Below are 19,835 nucleotides of genomic sequence, written 5' to 3'. Positions count from 1 at the left end.
GATCCCGACTGGACCCATCCCGGGGATCCTGAACCAACCGATCCCGGAGAGCCTGATCGGATTATCCCAGGGATCCGGAACCGACTCTTCCCAGACAACCTGATCAGATCCATCCCAAGGATCCTGAACCAACTGATCCCGGAGATCCCAACTGGACCCATCCCAGGGATCCCGAATCAACCGATCCCGGAGATCCTGACTGGACCCATCCCAGGGATCCCGAATCAACCGATCCCGGAGATCCCGACCGGACCCATCCCGGGGATCCCGAACCAACCGATCCCGGAGATCCCGACCGGACCCATCCCGGGGATCCCGAACCAACCGATCCCGGAGATCCCGACCGGACCCATCCCGGGGATCCCGAACCAACCGATCCCGGAGATCCCGACCGGACCCATCCCGGGGATCCCGAACAAACCGATCCCGGAGATCCCGACCGGACCCATCCCGGGGATACCGAACCAACCGATCCCGGAGACCCCGACCGGACCCATCCCGGCATTCCCGCCCCGTCCCGGTGCTCCCAGAGGACTGAGCCCACCGGGTCCCGGTGCCCACCCCGGCACCATGCGCCCCGCGGTGCTGCCGCTGGCGCTGTGCGCCCTGGGCGTCATCGCAGGTGAGGGGCTGGGGGGACGCGGGGCTGGGGGGTGGCACCGGGGAGGGTGGCAGGGACCGGGGGGGGGGACCGAGCGTGACACGGTAGCGTCGCGGCTGGCGTGTCGGCGCGACGCGCGTGTCACGGCGGCGGGGGACGCGTGAGCGCCCGCGTGCCGCTGCGGCGTTGGCGTCGGGCTCTGCCCGGCACTGGGAGTCCCGCTCAGGCCAGGGTGGGGGTCCCGGATCCTTCCCACCCCCCCTTCCTTCCGAAGCCATCGCCTCCGCGCCGCGTCCCGGGGTCGTGGGTGTCCTTGCGAAATCCCTGGATGGCGGCAGGAATTGCGATTTGTTTTTTCGTTCCCTTCCTGCCGGCGATTATTCCGGTTATTCCGGGAAAGGGCAGGACTTTTCCCCTCGCCGGAGGGAGGGAAACCTCGCAGCCACTCCCTGGGAATCCCCCACCCAAGGGTGCTGGTGCTGACTCACCCCGGGGGGCTTCCTCCGCCAGCCCGGTGGGCTCGGCCGCGGATATTTCGCCGGGAAAGCACCGGCACGTGGGGTGGGAGCGGGGTGCGGGGACGCACTGGGACCCAGCTGGGCACAGCCACCGCCGTCCTCGAGGGCCGGATGCGGGGTCCGGCACGTCCCCCCCCGGCCCCGACACCGGATTTCGGGCTGAAGGCTTCCAGCTGGAGGCAGGGGGACGGATCCTGCCCACCGGAAAACCGGCCGCTTCCCGCAGCCGAAGGAGAAGCTGCGGCTTCTGCCTGCCCGCCGCAGCTGGCCGGCTTCCCCCCGGCCGCGCCGGGGACAGGGACCAGTCTGGGGGTCCCCTCGACCTTCCCCGTGCTGGGGATGGGGACGAGCCTGGGGGTCCCCTTGATCTTCCCCGTGCTGGGGATTGGGACGAGCCCGGGGGTCCCCTCGACCTTCCCCGTGACGGGGATGGGGATGAGCCCGGGGGTCCCCTCGACCTTCCCCGTGCCGACGATGAGGACGAGTCTGGGGGTCCCCTCGACCTTCCCCGTGCTGGGGATGGGGACGAGTCTGGGGGTCCCCTCGACCTTCCCCATGCTGGGGATGGGGACGAGTCTGGGGGTCCCCTCGACCTTCCCCGTGCTGGGGATGGGGACAAGTCTGGGGGTCCCCTCAACCTTCCCCGTGCCAGCGATGGGGACGAGTCTGGGGGTCCCCTCGACCTTCCCCGTGCTGGGGATGGGGACGAGTCTGGGGGTCCCCAAACCTTCCCCGTGATGGGGACGGGGATGAGCCCGGGGGTCCCCTCGACCTTCCCCGTGCTGGGGATGGGGATGAGTCTGGGGGTCCCCTCGACCTTCCCCATGCCGGGGATGGGGACGAGTCTGGGGGTCCCCTCGACCTTCCCCGTGACGGGGATGGGGATGAGCCCGGGGGTCCCCTCGACCTTCCCCGTGCTGGGAATGGGGACAAGTCTGGGGGTCCCCTCGACCTTCCCTGTGCTGGGAATGGGGACGAGTCTGGGGGTCCCCTCGACCTTCCCTGTGCTGGGAATGGGGACAAGTCTGGGGGTCCCCTCGACCTTCCCCATGCCGGCGATGGGGACGAGTCTGGGGGTCCCCTCAACCTTCCCCGTGATTGGGATGGGGACAAGTCTGGGGGTCCCCTCAACCTTCCCCGTGCTGGGGATGGGGACGAGTCTGGGGGTCCCCAAACCTTCCCCGTGATGGGGACGGGGATGAGCCCGGGGGTCCCCTCGACCTTCCCCGTGCTGGGGATGGGGACGAGTCTGGGGGTCCCCTCGACCTTCCCCATGCCGGGGATGGGGACGAGTCTGGGGGTCCCCTCAACCTTCCCCATGCTGGGGATGTGGACGAGTCTGGGGGTCCCCTCAACCTTCCCCATGCTGGGGATGTGGACGAGTCTGGGGGTCCCCTCAACCTTCCCCGTGACGGGGATGGGGATGAGCCCGGGGGTCCCCTCGACCTTCCCCGTGCTGGGAATGGGGACGAGCCTGGGGGTCCCCTCAACCTTCCCCGTGATTGGGATGGGGACAAGTCTGGGGGTCCCCTTGACCTTCCCCGTGCCGGCGATGGGGACGAGTCTGGGGGTCCCCTCAACCTTCCCCATGCTGGGGATGTGGACGAGTCTGGGGGTCCCCTCAACCTTCCCCGTGATGGGGATGGGGATGAGCCCGGGGGTCCCCTCGACCTTCCCCGTGCTGGGAATGGGGACGAGCCTGGGGGTCCCCTCAACCTTCCCCGTGATTGGGATGGGGACAAGTCTGGGGGTCCCCTTGACCTTCCCCGTGCCGGCGATGGGGACGAGTCTGGGGGTCCCCTCAACCTTCCCCATGCTGGGGATGTGGACGAGTCTGGGGGTCCCCTCAACCTTCCCCGTGATGGGGATGGGGATGAGCCCGGGGGTCCCCTCGACCTTCCCCGTGCTGGGAATGGGGACGAGCCTGGGGGTCCCCTCAACCTTCCCCGTGATTGGGATGGGGACAAGTCTGGGGGTCCCCTTGACCTTCCCCGTGCCGGCGATGGGGACGAGTCTGGGGGTCCCCTCAACCTTCCCCATGCTGGGGATGTGGACGAGTCTGGGGGTCCCCTCAACCTTCCCCGTGACGGGGATGGGGATGAGCCCGGGGTTCCCCTCGACCTTCCCCGTGCTGGGAATGGGGACGAGCCTGGGGGTCCCCTCAACCTTCCCCGTGCTGGGAATGGGGATGAGCCCGGGGGTCCCCTCGACCTTCCCTGTGCTGGGGATGGGGACGAGCCCGGGGGGTCCCTTAAACCTTCCCCTGGCCATAGCAGGGATGGGGATGAGCCCGGGGGTCCCCTTGCCCACTGCCCCCCCCCAAACCCCTGGCTCCTCGCGGTAGGGCGGTTGGGAGCCTCCTTCGAGCTGACGCTGGAGCCGGCGGTGCCGGTGGTGGAGCACGGCGCGTCGATCCGGCTGAAGCTGAAGACGACGTGCGGGCACCCGGCGCCGTCCGGCAACGTGGAGACGTCGATTCGGAAGCGGGTGGTGGCGGCGGGGCCGACGGAGACGGTGGTGGAGCTGCTCAACGTCACCGAGTGGAACTCCAGTGTCATCGGCTACTACACCTGCGGCGGCCGGAGGAAGGTGGTGACCACCAAACTCATCGTCTACCGTAAGGCAACGCCGGGAGATGGGGGTGGGGGGTCCCGGCGCGTGCCGGCGAGCTGGGATCGTCCCCGCCACGCCACGTCTCTGCCTTAGGTGTGCCGGAGCCGGCGGTGCTGGAGCCGGTGCCGCAGCTGGCGGTGAACGAAAGCCACGAGCTGGTGTGCCGCGTGGCCGGCGTCGCGCCGATCCGCAACCTGACGGTGATCCTGCGGCGCGGCGACGAGGTGCTGCGCGCCGAAACCTTCGAGGAGCGCGGCCAGGACGAGCCGGCGACGGCGCGGGTGACCCACCGGCTGACGGCGCGGCGCCGGGACGATGGGCAGAACGTCAGCTGCCAGGCTCTGCTCGACCTGGCACCCTACGGCCCGCGCTTCACCACCACCTCCCGCCCGCAGCCGTTGACCGTCTACGGTAAGCCGGCGCCGGCACCGTACCGGCGTTTGCCCCGCGGCGGCTGCGGCAACCGGCTCATCCCACAGAATCACAGAATCACAGAATAGTAGGGGTTGGAAGGGACCTCTGGGGGTCACCCAGCCCAACCCCCTGCCCAAGCAGGGTCACCCAGAGCAGGGGGCACAGCACCGTGGCCAGGCGGGTCTTGAATATCTCCAGAGAAGGAGACTCCACAGCCTCCCTGGGCAGCCTGGGCCAGGGCTCCGGCACCCTCAGAGGGAAGAAGTTCTTCCTCGGGTTCAGCTGGAGCTTCCTCTGCTCCAGTTTGTGCCCATTGCCCCTTGTCCTGTCACTGGGCACCACTGGAAAGAGTCTGGCCCCGTCCTCCTGACCCCCACCCTTCAGATATTTGTAGGCATTTCTAAGGTCCCCTCGCAGCCTTCTCTTCTCCAGGCTGAACAAGCCCAGCTCCCTCAGCCTCTCCTCGTAGGGGAGATGCTCCAGTCCCCTCACCATCCTCGTAGCCCTTCATCCCGGGGTGTTTCTCTCCGGTGGCAGAATTCCCAGAGGATCCCAAGCTGGAGCCACTCATCCACCTGGAGACCGGCGAGACGGTGAACGCCAGCTGCGCCGTCGGCCGCGTCTTCCCGGCGCCGCGGTTCGAGCTGGCGCTGGCCAACCAGACCCTGCCGCTCTCCGTCAGCCGGGACGGGCGCCGGGCCACCGCCGCGGTGTCCCAGAGCCAACCGGGGACCTTCGGGCTGGTTTGCACCGTCAGGGTCGGACCCGCCGAGCGGGAGACGCGGGCGACCGTCCACGTCTACCGTGAGTTACGGCGGTCGCGCCGGGAAGCGGGGGAAGGGGGTTTCGGTGCCGCGGCGTCGCCGGATCACCCCGGCGTTGTCTCCGTCGCCCGCAGGTTTCCCCTCGCCGCGGCTCAGCGTCGGCACCGCCAGCCCGCCGGCCGGCACCGCGGTGACGGGGCTCTGCGATTTGCCGCCCGACCACTCGGCCGAGCTCCGGCTGCGGATCCGTGCCGGCCACCGCGTCCTGGCGGGGTGGGGACCGTCCCCGGTGAGCTTCAACCTGACGGCGCGCGAGGAAGATGATGGGATGGAGCTGAGCTGCGATGCCGAGATCCCCACCAGCGGCAAAGCCCCGAAGAGGAGCGCGCCCGTCCGGCTCAGCGTCACCGGTGAGAGCGCCGCAGCCGGGGTGCCGGAGGGGAAATTTCCCGACGGGAATTAATTTCTCGTCCCTATCCCGGCTCTCCCCGCAGCCAAACCCCGGCTGGACGACGGGAGCTGCCCCCCGCGCCAGAACTGGACGGAGGGGCAGGATGAGACCCTGCGGTGCTGGGCACGGGGCAACCCCCCGCCCAGGCTGGAGTGTGCCAAGGACGGGCAGCCCTTCGCCGCCGGCGTCCCGCAGCCGGTGACCCGCGCCCACGCCGGTACCTACCGCTGCCGGGCCAGCAACCCGCTGGGTGCCGCCGAGAGGAACGTCACCGTCTGGGTGCACTGTGAGTCACGGGGGTCCTGGGGGTCCCAGGGGTCCTGGGGGTCTCAGGGGTATTGGGGGTCCTGGGGGTCTCAGGGGTATTGGGGGTCCCAGGGGCCATGGGAGTGTCGGGGGTCCTGGGGGGTCTCAGAGGTATTGGGGGTGCTGGGAGTCCTGGGGGTCTTGAGAGTCCTGGGGGGTCTCAGGGGTTCTGGGGGTATTGGAATCTTGGGGATCTCAGAGGTGTTGGGGGTCCTGGGGATCTCAGAGGTATTGGGGGTCTTGGGAGTCCTGTGGGTCTTGGGAGTCCTGGGGGGTCTCAGGGATATTGGGGGTCCTGGGGAGTCTCAGAGGTATTGGGGGTCCTGGGGGTCTCAGGGGTTTCGGGGTCCTGGGTGTCTCAGGGGTATTGGGGGTGCTGGGAGTCCTGAGGGTCTTGGGAGTCCTGGGGGTCTCAGGGGTTCTGGGGGTATTGGAATCTTGGGGGTCTCAGAGGTGTTGGGGGTCTTGGAAGTCCTGGGGGGTCTCAGAGGTATTGGGGGTCCTGGGGATCTCAGAGGTATTGGGGGTCTTGGGAGTCCTGGGGGTCTTGGGAGTCCTGGGGGGTCTCAGGGATATTGGGGGTCCTGGGGAGACTCAGAGGTATTGGGGGTGCTGGGGGTCTCAGGGGTGTTGGGGGTCCCAGGGGCCACGGGAGTGTCAGGGGTCCTGGTGGTCTCAGAGGTATTGGGGGTGCTGGGAGTCCTGGGGGTCTTGTGAGTCCTGGGGGGTGTCAGGGGTTCTGGGGGTATCGGAATCTTGGGGGTCTCAGAGGTGTTGGGGGTCCTGGGAATCTCAGAGGTATTTGGGGTCGTGGGAGTCCTGGGGGTCTTGGGAGTCCTGGGGGGTCTTAGAGATATTGAGGGTTCTGGGGAGTCTCAGAGGTATTGGGGGTGCTGGGGGTCTCAGGGGTGTCGGGGTCCTGGGGGTCTCAGGGGTCTTGGGAGTCCTGGTGGTCTCAGAGGTATTGGGGGTGCTGGGAGTCAGTCCTGGGGGTCTTGGGAGTCCTGGGGGGTCTCAGGGGTTCTGGGGGTATCAGAATCCTGGGGGTCTCAGAGGTGTTGGGGGTCTTGGAAGTCCTGGGGGGTCTCAGAGGTATTGGGGGTTCTGGGGATCTCAGAGTTATTGGGGGTCTTGGGAGTCCTGGGGGTCTTGGGAGTCCTGGTGGTCTCAGAGGTATTGGGGGTCCTGGGGGGTCTCAGGGGTATTGGGGGTCCTGGGAGTCTGGGGATCTCAGAGGTATTGGGGGTCTTGGGAGTCCTGGTGGTCTCAGGGGTATTGAGGGTCCTGGGGGGTCCCAGGGGTGCTGGGGGTCTCAGAGGTACTGGGGGCTCTGGAGGTCTCGAGAGTCCTGGTGGTCTTTGGGGTTGTGGGGGTCTTGGGGGGTCCTGGGGGTCTTGGATGTCCTGGAGCTCCTGGAGGTCCCAGAGGTGGGTCCTGGCGTCTCGGGGGTCCCAGGGGTCCTGGGGGGGTCTCATTGCCGCTGACCCCCCATCCCCTCTCTCCGTCAGACCACGACCCCGACGTGGTGGTCCCGGTGCTGGTGGGCTTGGTGGCCATGGGCGTCCTGCTGGCCGGCGCGGTGGGCTACGGCGTCTACTACCGCAACAAGAAGATCCGGCAGTACCGGGTGCAGCAGGAGCGGCGCCGGCAGATGCCGATGGAGCCGCCGCGGGGACGCTCCGAGGAGGCGGCCGCGCTCAATGGTTCGGCGCAGAAGGCTCAGCCGTAGCCGGGCAGCGGCGGTGGAGGGGCCCGTTGGCCAAGCGCCGCGGCGAGGCCTGAGCGCCGCGACCACCGGTTCCCCCCGACAGATGCGACCGTGAGATCGGGGACCGGGCGGCAGCGGCGGCGCGATGGTGGACGCTACGGCGAGACGGCGCCGGCGGCAGGGAGCCGACAGCTCCCGGATGGGGACGTGTGCCGCGCCGGCACGCGGTTGGGACGCCGGAGAGGGCGAGGCGCCGACCTCCTCCTCCATCGAGGATTTTCCCCTTTCCTCCCTGAAATTCATCCCTTGGGAGACGCGAGGACGGTTTCGGCGCGGCCGCGGTCTCCTCCCGCGGCGACACCGGCGCCGGTTGGGTCTCGGTGCCCCGGTGGGAGCATCCGGGCTGAATCCCGGGATTTCGGTGCCGGGACGGTGACACCGGCGGGACGGCGAGGAGCCGGCGCAGCGGGCGACGCGGCCGCCGGCGAGGCTGGAAGATGCCGCCGCGCCGCGTTGTGCCAATAAAGGCTGTCGGCAGCGACCCACCGGGGTTTTGGTTGGGGACGGGGAGCGCCGAACCCCGGGAGGTTTCCGCTACCCCGAGGCCTCGGCGGCTGCGGCCGCGCCGAGCATGCGCCGCGGTGCCCGAACCCCACTTCCTTCCTTCTGCCGCCATTTGCCCCGCCAGCCCCCGGCACCGGCGGCGTGGTCGAGGCCGTGCCGGGCGCGGAGGGAGGATGGAGCGCGGCCGTCGCGGCCGGGGTCGGGGGACGATTCGCCTCTGAGCCGCCCCGTGCCGCGGTGACGGGCTGCGGCTCGCGGCCTCGCGGCTCGCCGGCGCGGCGATGCCCCAGCGCAGCCTCCCCGCGTGGTGCCTGGCCGGGCTGCTCCTGGCTCTGCGTGGTGAGTGCCGGCCCGGGGGCCCTGGGGACGTCCCGGGGGATCCCCTGCTCCTCCCGTCGGTCCCAGCCCATCCCCCGGCGCCAGGACGCGGCTGGGGACAGCCCGTGTGTCCTGGCTCATCCCGTGTGTCCCAGCCCATCCCGTGTCTCCTGGCTCATCCCACCTTCACCCCAACCTGGCTGGGGACATCCCGTGTGTCCTGGCTCATCCCGTGTGTCCCAGCCCATCCCGTGTCTCCTGGCTCATCCCACCTTCATCCCAACCCGGCTGGGGACATCCCGTGTGTCCCAGCCCGTCCCACCTCCACCCCACCCCAGCCAGGGCCATCCCATGTGTCCCAGCCCATCCCATGTGTCCCAGCTCATCCCACTGTCACCCCAACCCAGATGGGGCCATCCCGTGTGTCCCAGCCCATCCCATGTGTCCCAGCTCATCCCACCTCCACCCCACCCCAGTTGGGGCCATCCCATGTGTCCCAGCCCATCCCACGTGTCCCAGCTCATCCCACCTCCACCCCAACCCAGATGGGGCCATCCCATGTGTCCCAGCTCATCCCACTGTCACCCCAACCCAGATGGGGCCATCCCGTGTGTCCCAGCCCATCCCATGTGTCCCAGCTCATCCCACCTCCACCCCACCCCAGTTGGGGCCATCCCATGTGTCCCAGCCCATCCCATGTGTCCCAGCTCATCCCGTGTGTCCCAGCTCATCCCACCTTCACCCCAGCCCGGCTGGGGACATCCCGTATGTCCCAGCCCATCCCATGTGTCCCAGCTCATCCCACCATCACCCCAACCCAGCTGGGGACATCCCGTGTGTCCCTGCTCATCCCATGTGTCCCAGCTCATCCCATGCATCCCAGTTCATCCTACCTTCACCCACCCACCTCCCTGGGATGTCCCATGTGTCCCAGCTCATCCCACCGTCACCCCACCCCCAGTTGGGGCCATCCCATGTGTCCCAGCCCATCCCATGTGTCCCAGCTCATCCCACCTTCACCCCAACCCGGCTGGGGACATCCGATGGGTCCCAGCTCATCCCATGTGTCCTAGCTCATCCCACCTTCTCCTCACCCCAGCCAGGGCCATCCCATGTGTCCTAGCCCATCCCATGCCTCCCAGCTTCACCCAACCCACCTCCCTGGGATGTCCCATGTGTCCCAGCTCATTCCACCTCCACCCCAACCCCAGCTGGGGCCATCCCATGTGTCCCAGCTCATCCCACCATCATCCCAACCCAGCTGGGGACATCCCGTGTGTCCTTGCTCATCCCATGTGTCCCAGCCCATCCCATGCATCCCAGCTTCACCCAACCCACCTCCCTGGGATGTCCCATGTGTCCCAGCTCATCCCACCTTCTCCCCACCCCAGCCAGGGCCATCCCGTCTGTCCCTTCTCACCCCACCTGTACCCCCACCCACCTCCCCAGCCTGTCCTGCTCCTCCCAGCTCATCCCGCCCTCCCATTCCAGGCGCACCCACCCAGCCCTTCGAGGTGACGGTGGAGGGGACCTCCTCGGAGGTGGGCTACGGTGGGACGGTGCTGCTGAACTGCTCCAGCAGCTGCCCCGAGGCCGGGGCGCCGGGGGGGCTGGAGACCTCCCTCAGCAAGGAGTGGGTGGGCCGGGGGCCCGGCTGGCTGAGCGTCCGGCTCCACAACATCACCGAGCCCCTCTCTGACATCTTCTGCTTCTTCTCCTGCTTCGGGGAACGGAAGGTGGTGACGTATCAGGTGCTGGCTTACGGTAAGGAGCTGCTCCGGTCCTTCCCATGGGGCTTTCCCAGCGGATGGGGACCAATCAGGGAAGGGGGTAGGGATGTGCCAGATCTGGGGAGTCCCCAGCCCTCGGTGGGGACATGGATGGGGCAAACCGGGATGGAGCTGGTCCCAGGGCGGGGACAGGTTGGGATGAGCCAGGGGCTGGATCCGGAAGAGCTTGGGTGGGAGAGCTTGGGATGAGGAGCCGCTTTGGGATGAGCCGCGTGATGGATCTGGAAGAGCTTGGGTGGGAGAGCTTGGGATGAGGAGCCACTTTGGGATGAGTCGGGTGATGGATCCAGAAGAGCTTGGGTGGGAGAGCTTGGGATGAGGAGCCACTATGGGATGAGCCAGGTGATGGATCTGGAATAGCTTGGGTGGGAGAGCTTGGGATGAGGAGCCACTTTGGGATGAGTCGGGTGATGGATCTGGAAGAGCTTGGGTGGGAGAGCTTGGGATGAGGAGCCACTTTGGGATGAGTCGGGTGATGGATCTGAAAGAGCTTGGGTGGGAGAGCTTGGGATGAAGAGCCACTTTGGGATGAGCCGCATGATGGATCCAGAAGAGCTTGGGTGGGAGAGCTTGGGATGAGGAGCCACTATGGGATGAGCCAGGTGATGGATCTGGAAGAGCTTGGGTGGGAGAGCTTGGGATGAGGAGCCACTTTGGGATGAGCCGCGTGATGGATCTGGAAGAGCTTGGGATGAGGAGCCACTTTGGGATGAGCCGCGTGATGGATCTGGAAGAACTTGGGTGGGAGAGCTTGGGATGAGGAGCCACTTTGGGATGAGCCGCTTGATGGATCTGGAAGAGCTTGGGATGAGGAGCCACTTTGGGATAAGCCGCGTGATGGATCTGGAAGAACTTGGGTGGGAGAGCTTGGGATGAGGAGCCACTATGGGATGAGCCAGGTGATGGATCCAGAAGAGCTTGGGTGGGAGAGCTTGGGTTGAGGAGCCACTTTGGGATGAGCCGGGTGATGGATCCAGCAGTGGATCCCAAGGGTGGAAGAGCTTGGGATGAGCCGGGTGATGGATCCAGCAGTGGATCCCAAAGGTGGGAGAGCTTGGGGTGAGGTGGGTGCCGGATCTGGCAATGGGTCCCAAGGGTGGGAGAGCTTGGGATGAGCTGGGTGATGGATCTGACAGTGGATCCCAAGGGTGTCAGAGCTTGGGATGAGCCGGGTGATGGATCCAGCAGTGGGTCCTAGAGTTGAGAGAGCTTGGGATGAGCTGGGTGCCGGATCCGGCAGAGCTCAGGCAGGAGCCGCTTTGGGATGAGCCGGGTGCCGGATCCGGCAATGGGTCCCAAGGGTGGGAGATCTTGGGATGAGCTGGGTGCCAGATCCGACAATGGATCCCAAGGGTGGGAGAGCTTGGGATGAGCCAGGTGATGGATCCAGCAGTGGATCCCAAAGGTGGGAGAGCTTGGGGTGAAGTGGGTGCCGGATCCAGCAATGGGTCCCAAGAGTGGGACACCTTGGGATGAGCTGGGTGCCAGATCTGGCAATGGGTCCCAAGGGTGGGAGAGCTTGGGATGAGCTGGGTCCTGGACCCGGCAATGGGTCCCAGGGGTGGGAGAGCTCGGGACGTGCCAGCTCCGGCAGCGCTGGGGCAGGATCCCCGTCGGGATGCCCCGGGAGGTCAGGTGCCATCTCCCTCCCCTCCGCAGACCTCCCCGAGCCTCGCCTGGCCGTCACCCACCCCAACACCTCCTGCGACGCCTTGGTGGCCCTCGAGTGCTCCTCGGCACCCAGCCGGCCCCCGGGGCTGAAGCTGCGGCTCCGCGGCGGCCGCCGGCCCCCGCAGCCCTGGGCCGAGGGTCCCGTGCGCCTGGAGCTGACAGCGGCGGAGGAAGACGATGGGGCCGAGTTCGCCTGCGAAGCGCAGCTCGGCGTGGGCAACCGGACGCGGCGGAGGAGCTCGGTCACGGCCACGCTGCGCGTCAGCTGTGAGTGGGGCGAAAAACCCGGCGGAGCCTGCGCAAAGCTCCTTGACCCCATGCGAAACCTTTCTGTCCTGGTGAAAAACCCTTCTGCCCCGTGCGAAACCCCCCAGTCCCCAGGCAAAACCCCCCAGTCCCTGGGCAAAACCCCCCAGTCCCCGGGCAAAACCCCCCAGTCCCTGGGCAAAACCCCCCAGTCCCCGGGCAAAACCCCCCCAGTCCCCGGGCAAAACCCCCCAGTCCCTGGGCAAAACCCCCCAGTCCCCGGGCAAAACCCTCCTGCCCGGTTGAAAAACCCCTTGGCCCTGGTGCAAAGCTCCTTGAGTTGTGCAAATCCCTTCTGCCCCATGTGAAACCTCTCAGCCCCGTGTAAAACCCTTCAACCCTGTTGCAAAACCTTCCTGCCTCGTGCAAAACCCTTCTGCCCTGTGCAAAACCCTTTTGCCCTGGTGAAAAACCCCTTGGCCCTGGTGAAAAACCCTTCTGCCCTGTGTAAAACCTTTCTGCCTTGTGCAAAGACCCTTGGGCTTCGTGCAAACCCCTTCTGCCCTGGTGCAAAACACCTTGGCCCCGTGCAAAACCCTTCTGCCCTGGTGGAAAACCCTTCTGCCCTGTGTAAAACCTTTCTGCCTTGTGCAAAGACCCTTGGGCTCTGTGCAAAACCCCTTCTGCCCTGGTGCAAGACACCTTGGCCCCGTGCAAAACCCTTCTGCCCTGGTGGAAAACCCTTCTGCCCTTGTGCAAAGCTCCTTATATTGTGCAAAACCTTTCTGCCTCACGTAAAATCCTTCTGCCCTGGTGAAAAACCCTTCTGCCCTTGTGCAAAGCTCCTTGAATCGTGCAAAACCCTTCTGCCCCGTGCAAAACCCTTCTGCCCCAAGAAAAACCCTTCTGCCCTTGTGCAAAGCTCCTTGAATCGTGCAAAACCCTTCTGCCCCGTGCAAAACCTTTCTGCCCCGTGTAAAACCGTTCTGCCCTGGTGGAAAACCCTTCTGCCTCGTGTAAAACCATTCTGCCCCAAGAAAAACCCTCCTGCCCTTGTGCAAAGCTCCTTAAATCGTGCAAAACCCTTCTGCCCCGTGCAAAACCTTTCTGCCCCGTGTAAAACCACTCTGCCCTGGTGAAAAACCCCTCTGCCCTTGTGCAAAGGTCCTTATATTGTGCAAAACCTTTCTGCCTCACGTAAAATCCTTCTGCCCTGGTGAAAAACCCCTCTGCCCTGGTGCAGAGCTCCTTGAATTGTGCAAAAATCCTTCTGCCCCGTGCAAAACCCTTCTGCCCTGTGCAAATCCCTTCTGCCCTTGTGCAAAGCTCCTTAAATCGTGCAAAACCCTTCTGCCCCGGTGAAAAACCTTTCTGCCCCATGTAAAACCCTTCTGTCCTGGTGAGAAACCCCTTCTGCCCTGGTGCAAAGCACCTTGGCCCCGTGCAAAACCCTTCTGCCCTGGTGGAAAACCCTTCTGCCCTTGTGCAGAGCTCCTTGAATCGTGCAAAACCTTTCTGACCCGTGCAAAACCCTTCTGCCTCGTGTAAAATCCTTCTGCCCCGTGCAAAACCCTTCTGCCCTTGTGAAAAACCCTTCTGCCCCATGCAAATCCCTTCTGCCCTTGTGCAAAGCTCCTTAAATCGTGCAAAACCCTTCTACCCTGTGCAAAACCTTTCTGCCCCATGTAAAACCCTTCTGCCCTGGTGAAAAACCCCTCTGCCCTTGTGCAGAGCTCCTTGAATTGTGCAAAACCCCTTCTGCCTCGTGTAAAACCCTCCTGCCCTGGTGAAAAACCCTTCTGCCCTTGTGCAAAGCTCCTTAAATCGTGCAAAACCCTTCTGCCCCGTGCAAAACCTTTCTGCCTCACGTACAATCCTTCTGCCCTGGTGAAAAACCCCTCTGCCCTTGTGCAAAACCCTTCTGCCCTGGTGAAAAACCCCTCTGCCCCGTGCAAAGCCCTTCTGCCCTTGTGCAAAGCTCCTTGAATCGTGCAAAACCCTTCTGCCCTGTGCAAAACCTTTCTGCCTCATGTAAAATCCTTCTGCCCCGTGCAAAACCCTCCTGCCCTGGTGAAAAACCCCTCTGCCCTTGTGCAGAGCTCCTTAAATCGTGCAAAACCCTTCTGCCCTGTACGAACCCCCTCGACCCCCGTGCCAAACTCTCCTGCCCCCGTGCCAAGCCCCCCCGACCCCGTGCGAACCCCTCCCGCCCCGGCGCAGAGCCCCTCGTCCCCGCTGCCAAACCCCTCGCCCCCCAGTGCGACGTTGCTCAGCCCCAGGGCAGGACTGGGGACCCCGGAGGGCAGCGGGGACCCCCGCTGACCCCCGCCCGCTGGTGGTGACGCTGGACCTCGTGCCGGGGAGACGCGAGGGTCCCACTGCTCTGACACCCCCCCCCCCCCCCCCCAGGTCAGCCCCGGCTGGACGACGGGAGCTGCCCCCCGCGCCAGAACTGGACGGAGGGGCAGGATGAGACCCTGCGGTGCTGGGCACGGGGCAACCCCCCGCCCAGGCTGGAGTGTACCAAGGACGGGCAGCCCTTCGCCGCCGGCGTCCCGCAGCCGGTGACCCGCACCCACGCCGGCACCTACCGCTGCCGGGCCAGCAACCCGCTGGGTGCTGCCGAGAGGAACGTCACCGTCTGGGTGCACTGTGAGTCGCGGGGGTCCTGGGGGTCCCAGGGGTCCTGGGGGTCTCAGGGGTATTGGGGGTCCTGGGTGTCTCAGGGGTATTGGGGGTCTTGGGAGTCCTGGGGGTCTTGGGAGTCCTGGTGGTCTCAGAGGTATTGGGGGTCCTGGGGGGGTCTCAGGGGTATTGGGAGTCCTGGGAGTCCTGGGGGTCTTGGGAGTCCTGGGGGGTCTCAGAGGTATTGAGGGTCCTGGGGGGTCTCAGGGGTATTGGGGGTATCAGGATCTTGGGGATCTCAGAGGTGTTGGGGTTCTTGGGCATCCTGGGGGTCTCAGAGGTACTGGGAGTCCTGGGGGTCTCAGGGGTATTGGGGGTCCCAGAGTGTCATGGGAGTCTCAGGGGTGCTGGGGGTCTCAGGGGTACTGGGGGTCCTGGGGGGTCTCAGGGGTATTTGGGGTCCTGGGAGTCTGGGGATCTGAGAGGTATTGGGGGTCTTGGGAGTCCTGGGGGTCTTGGGGGTCCTGGGGGGGTCTCAGAGGTATTGGGGGTCCTGGGGGTCTCAGAGGTACTGGGGGTTCTGGGGGGTCTCAGGGGTATTGGGGGTCCTGGGAGTCCTGGGGGTATTTGGAGTCCTGGTGGTCTCAGAAGTACTGAGGGTCCTGGGGGGTCTCAGGAGTATTGGGGGTCCTGGGGGTCATGGGATTGTCAGGGGTGCTGGGGGTCTCAGAGCTATTGGGGGTCCTGGGGGTCTCCAAGTTCCTGAGGGTCTTGGGGTCTCCTGGGCGTCCTGGGGGGTCTCAGGGAGTCTTAGGGTGTCACAGAGGTCTCGGGGGTCCTGCAGGTTTTGGGGGTCCTGGGGGTCTCGGGGGACCTGGAGGGTCTCGGGTATCTCAGAGGCCTCGGGGGTCCTGGGGGTCTTGGGGGTCTCGAGGGTCTCGGGGGCCTCAGGAGTTCTGGGGGTCCCAGGGGGACAGTGGGGGCTGGGTGCCCCTGACCCCCCCCATCCCCTCTCTCCCTCAGACCCCGACCCCGACTTGGGGGTCCCGCTGCTGGTGGGGCTGGCGGCGCTGGGGGTCCTGCTCGCCGGCGTGGTGGGCTACGCCGTCCACCACCGCGAGACCAAAACCCGGCGGTACCGGCTGCCGCAGCGGCCGCTGGAGATGAGGCCGCGACCCCCGGGGCGGAGGGGGGGCCCCCCACCCCAAAATGTGGGGGCTCCGCCGTAGCCCCCCCCAGAATCCCTGTGTCCCCCCCCCACCCACAGCCAAACCCCTCTCTGGGGCCGCATCCAGCCCGAGGGCAGCGGTGTGTGGGGGGGTGGGGGGGTTGCAGCCCCAATCTGGGGGTGCTGGGGGGGTTCGGGGGCCCCCAGGGATGGGCCCCCCCCCGTGCCCGTCACCCCGGCCCTGAGCTCCCCTCGGGGGGAGGGGGGGGGGGCTGCTAAAGGCTGAATCGGCCCTGGGGGCTTGTCCCAGTGCTGCCACCAGCATCTTCCAGTGACACACTGTACTGGGCTGTACTGGGCTGCACTGGGCTGCACTGGTCTGTATTTGGCTATACTGGGCTGTACTGGCCTGCTCTGGGCTGTACTGGGCTGTATAGGGTTATTTCGGGCTGTACTGGGCTGTACGGGTCTATATTTGGCTATACTGGGCTGTACTGGGCTGTATGGGGTTATATTGGGCTGTACGGGTCTGTACTGGGCTGTATGGGGTTATATTGGGCTGTACTGGTCTGTACTGGTCTATATTTGGCTATACTGGGCTGTACTGGGCTGCTCTGGGCTGTACTGTGCTGTACGGGGTTATATTGGGCTGTACTGGTCTGTACTGGTCTGTACTGGTCTATATTTGGCTGTACTGGGCTGTACTGGACAATTCCAGGTCTGCCGGGTGACCCCCAACCCCCCCATCTCCTCGGTACCCCTGGGGGGGCGGGGGGGGAGCAGGGATTGGGGTGCAGGTTTGGGGGGCTGGGGGGGGCCGGAGCCGGGGCCAGACCCGCGGGCGGGGTGGGTGGGGGCGGGGGGGTGACGGCAGCAGGGGTGGGGGAGGGGCTGGGGGGGAGGGGTCGGCAGCGCCTGGCCCGGGCTGGCACCGGGCGCGGGGCAGGCGGGGGGGCGGGGGGGGGCTGGGGGCGGGGCGGGGGGAGGGGCATTGGGGGGGCGGGGGGCATGGTCGGCAGGGCACGTGGGGCGGGCGTGCACGCACACGCGATGCACATGTGACATACATGGGGTGCACATGTGATGTACATGCGATGCACACGCGATGCACACGGGATGCACACGGGATGCACATGGAATGCACATGCAATGCACATGCAATGCACACGCGACACAGGCAACGCACACATGACACATGCAATGCACACGGGACACACACGCGATGCACACACAACACACGTGATGCACACAGGATGCACATGTGACACACATGGGATGCACATGTGATGTACATGCGATGCACATGTGACACACATGGGATGCACATGTGATGTACATGCGATGCACACACGACGCACACGTGATGCACATGGGATGCACACGGGACACACACACGACACACGTGACGCACACGCAATGCACACGGGATGCACATGGAATGCACATGCAATGCACATGCAATGCACACATGACAGGCAACGCACACATGACACATGCAATGCACACAGGACGCACATGCGATGCACATGGGACACACACGCGATGCACACACAACACACATGATGCACACAGGACACACGTGATGCACACAGGACGCACATGTGATGCACACGGGATGCACACGGGACACACACACGATGCGTGCCTGCAGGCCCATGGTGCCCACGCAACGCACACGCAACACACGTAGGCACGCACATGATGCACACGCGACGCACACGGGACGCAGGGCTGCACACACGTGATGCACACCCCTGCACGCACACGCAACGCGTGTCTGCGTGCACACGAGACACGCACCTGTATGCACGTGCGAGGCGTGGCTGCGTGCGCATCGTGCACACGCTACCCAGGCCTGCGTGCACGCGATGCACAGATCCACACGCCATACACACGACAGACACGCCTGCATGCGTGTGTGACGCGTGGCAGCATGTACATGATGCACATGGTACCCACGCCTGCGTGCACGCGATGCACACGCAACGCCCACGCTACCCACGCCTGCGTGCACACGCTACACAGATCCACATGCCATAGACACGCCTGCATGCATGTGACATGTGGCTGCATGCACACGCTACCCAGGCCTGTGTGCAAGTGATACATGGATCCACATGCTACAGACACACCTGCATGCATGTGCGACGCGTGGCTGCATGCACACGCAATGCATGGCTGTGTACACATGTTGCACACGCAGTGTCCACGCTACCCAGGCCTGCGTGCACATGATACACAGATCCACATGCCATAGACATGCCTGCATGCATGTGACATGTGGCTGCATGCACACGCTACCCAGGCCTGTGTGCAAGTGATACATGGATCCACATGCCATAGACATGCGTGTGCGACGCGTGGCTGCATGCACACGCAATGCATGGCTGCGTACACATGTTGCACACGCAATGTCCACGCTACCCAGGCCTGCGTGCACAGGATACACGGACCCACATGCCATAGACATGCCTGCATGCGTGTGCGACGCGTGGCTGCATGCACACGCTACCCAGGCCTGTGTGCACGTGATACATGGATCCACATGCCATAGACATGCGTGTGTGACGTGTGGCTGCATGCACATGCAATGCACGGCTGCGTGCATGCGATGTACACACGATGCCCACGCTACCCACGCCTGCGTGCACACGCTACACAGATCCACATGCCATAGACACGCCTGCATGCATGTGACATGTGGCTGCATGCACACGCTACCCAGGCCTGTGTGCACGTGATACATGGATCCACATGCTACAGACACACCTGCATGCATGTGCGACGCGTGGCTGCATGCACACGCAATGCATGGCTGTGTACACATGTTGCACACGCAGTGTCCACGCTACCCAGGCCTGCGTGCACATGATACACAGATCCACATGCCATAGACATGCCTGCATGCGTGTGCGACGCGTGGCTGCATGCACACGCTACCCAGGCCTGTGTGCACGTGATACATGGATCCACATGCCATAGACATGCGTGTGCGACACGTGGCTGCATGCACACGCTACCCAGGCCTGTGTGCACATGCTACCTGGATCCACATGCCATAGACATGCGTGTGCGACGCGTGGCTGCATGCACACGCAATGCACGGCTGCGTGCACGCAATGCACACGCGATGCACACGCGATGCACACGCGATGCCCACGCTACCCAGGCCTACACGGACCCCCACGCCACCCCCACGCCACCCCCACGCCACCCAGACCCGCTTGCGTGTGCGACGCGTGGCCGCACATGTGATTTCCCCACCCACCCACCCACGCCGTGCCCCCCCCCGCCCCCACGCGTGGTTACCGGCCCCTCCCCCACCCCCCCCCAGCCAGGCCCGTGGGGTGCCCCCCCTCCTCCCCTCCCCCACCCCGATGAGCGCGTGGGAGCGGGGGGGGGAGGGGGAGGGGCCGGCTGCTCCCCGTCTGTCGCTGCACCCACGCGGGATCGGGCCCCCCACTCCTTGGGGGGGGGGGGGGGGGGGGGGGCCGATCCAGGCACCTGGGGGGGCCCGATCCGGGGGTGGGGGTGGGGGGGCTCGGCCGGGGGCGGGGGGAGGAGCAGCCCCGTGGTACCGGCGCCGTCGTCGCCTCGGCGGAGGAGCTGCCTTCATCCCCGTGCTCCTCTTCATCCCCGTCCTCCTCATCCTCCCGGTCCTCCTCATCCTCTTCTTCCTCCCCATCCTCCTCCTCACCTCCGTCCTCCGCATCCTCCCGAGCCTCCTCTTCCTCCCCATCCTCCTGACACTCTTCATCCTCGTCCTCCTCATCCTCTTCCTCCCCATCCTCCTCTTCTTCCCGACCCTCCTCTTCCTCCCCGTCCTGCTCACCCTCTTCATCTCCGTCCTCCTCTTCCTCCTCATCCTCCCGGTCCCCCTCTTCCTCCCCATCCTCCTCACCCTCCTCTTCCTCCCCATCATCCTCACCCACCTCTTCATCCCCATCCTCCTCCTCTTCATCTCCGTCCTCCTCTTCCTCCTGATCTCCCTCTTCCTCCCCATCCTCCTCACCCTCCCGATCCCCCTTTTCCTCCCCACCCTCCTCACCTTCCTCTTCCTCCCGATCCCCTCTTCCTC

At 65.4% G+C, this 19,835-nt stretch overlaps 2 protein-coding genes across 2 annotated transcripts; both read left to right on the top strand.

Annotated features, from left to right (window-relative positions):
- The first annotated feature begins 479 nt into the window (after positions 1 to 479).
- Positions 480 to 7,935, top strand: ICAM1 (intercellular adhesion molecule 1). The gene is made up of 7 exons (XM_075446046.1): positions 480 to 622; positions 3,464 to 3,736; positions 3,826 to 4,143; positions 4,684 to 4,950; positions 5,045 to 5,320; positions 5,405 to 5,647; positions 7,176 to 7,935. Exons 1-7 carry the CDS (start codon positions 571 to 573, stop codon positions 7,394 to 7,396), a joined length of 1,650 nt encoding a protein of 549 aa, XP_075302161.1. The 5' UTR covers positions 480 to 570; the 3' UTR covers positions 7,397 to 7,935.
- A 270-nt stretch (positions 7,936 to 8,205) lies between these two features.
- Positions 8,206 to 15,845, top strand: LOC142365319 (intercellular adhesion molecule 5-like). The gene is made up of 5 exons (XM_075446047.1): positions 8,206 to 8,278; positions 9,749 to 10,021; positions 11,707 to 11,985; positions 14,374 to 14,616; positions 15,613 to 15,845. Exons 1-5 carry the CDS (start codon positions 8,221 to 8,223, stop codon positions 15,816 to 15,818), a joined length of 1,059 nt encoding a protein of 352 aa, XP_075302162.1. The 5' UTR covers positions 8,206 to 8,220; the 3' UTR covers positions 15,819 to 15,845.
- The last annotated feature ends 3,990 nt before the right edge of the window (positions 15,846 to 19,835 follow it).

This window comes from Opisthocomus hoazin, chromosome 35, assembly GCF_030867145.1.
Source record: "Opisthocomus hoazin isolate bOpiHoa1 chromosome 35, bOpiHoa1.hap1, whole genome shotgun sequence".
NCBI lineage: Eukaryota > Metazoa > Chordata > Aves > Opisthocomiformes > Opisthocomidae > Opisthocomus > Opisthocomus hoazin.
This window is presented reverse-complemented; position numbering and strand designations above follow the sequence as displayed.

What these genes read in the sequence shown, in the direction of transcription:
- ICAM1 (XM_075446046.1), top strand. Translation starts at nt 571, where the DNA reads ATGCGCCCCGCGGTGCTGCCGCTGGCGCTGTGCGCCCTGGGCGTCATC. An exon ending in CGCCCTGGGCGTCATCGCAG is followed by an intron (nt 623 to 3,463) that starts GTGAGGGGCTGG and finishes TCCTCGCGGTAG; the next exon opens with GGCGGTTGGGAGCCTCCTTC. An exon ending in CGTCACCGTCTGGGTGCACT is followed by an intron (nt 5,648 to 7,175) that starts GTGAGTCACGGG and finishes TCTCTCCGTCAG; the next exon opens with ACCACGACCCCGACGTGGTG.
- LOC142365319 (XM_075446047.1), top strand. Translation starts at nt 8,221, where the DNA reads ATGCCCCAGCGCAGCCTCCCCGCGTGGTGCCTGGCCGGGCTGCTCCTG. An exon ending in GGCCACGCTGCGCGTCAGCT is followed by an intron (nt 11,986 to 14,373) that starts GTGAGTGGGGCG and finishes CCCCCCCCCCAG; the next exon opens with GTCAGCCCCGGCTGGACGAC. An exon ending in CGTCACCGTCTGGGTGCACT is followed by an intron (nt 14,617 to 15,612) that starts GTGAGTCGCGGG and finishes TCTCTCCCTCAG; the next exon opens with ACCCCGACCCCGACTTGGGG.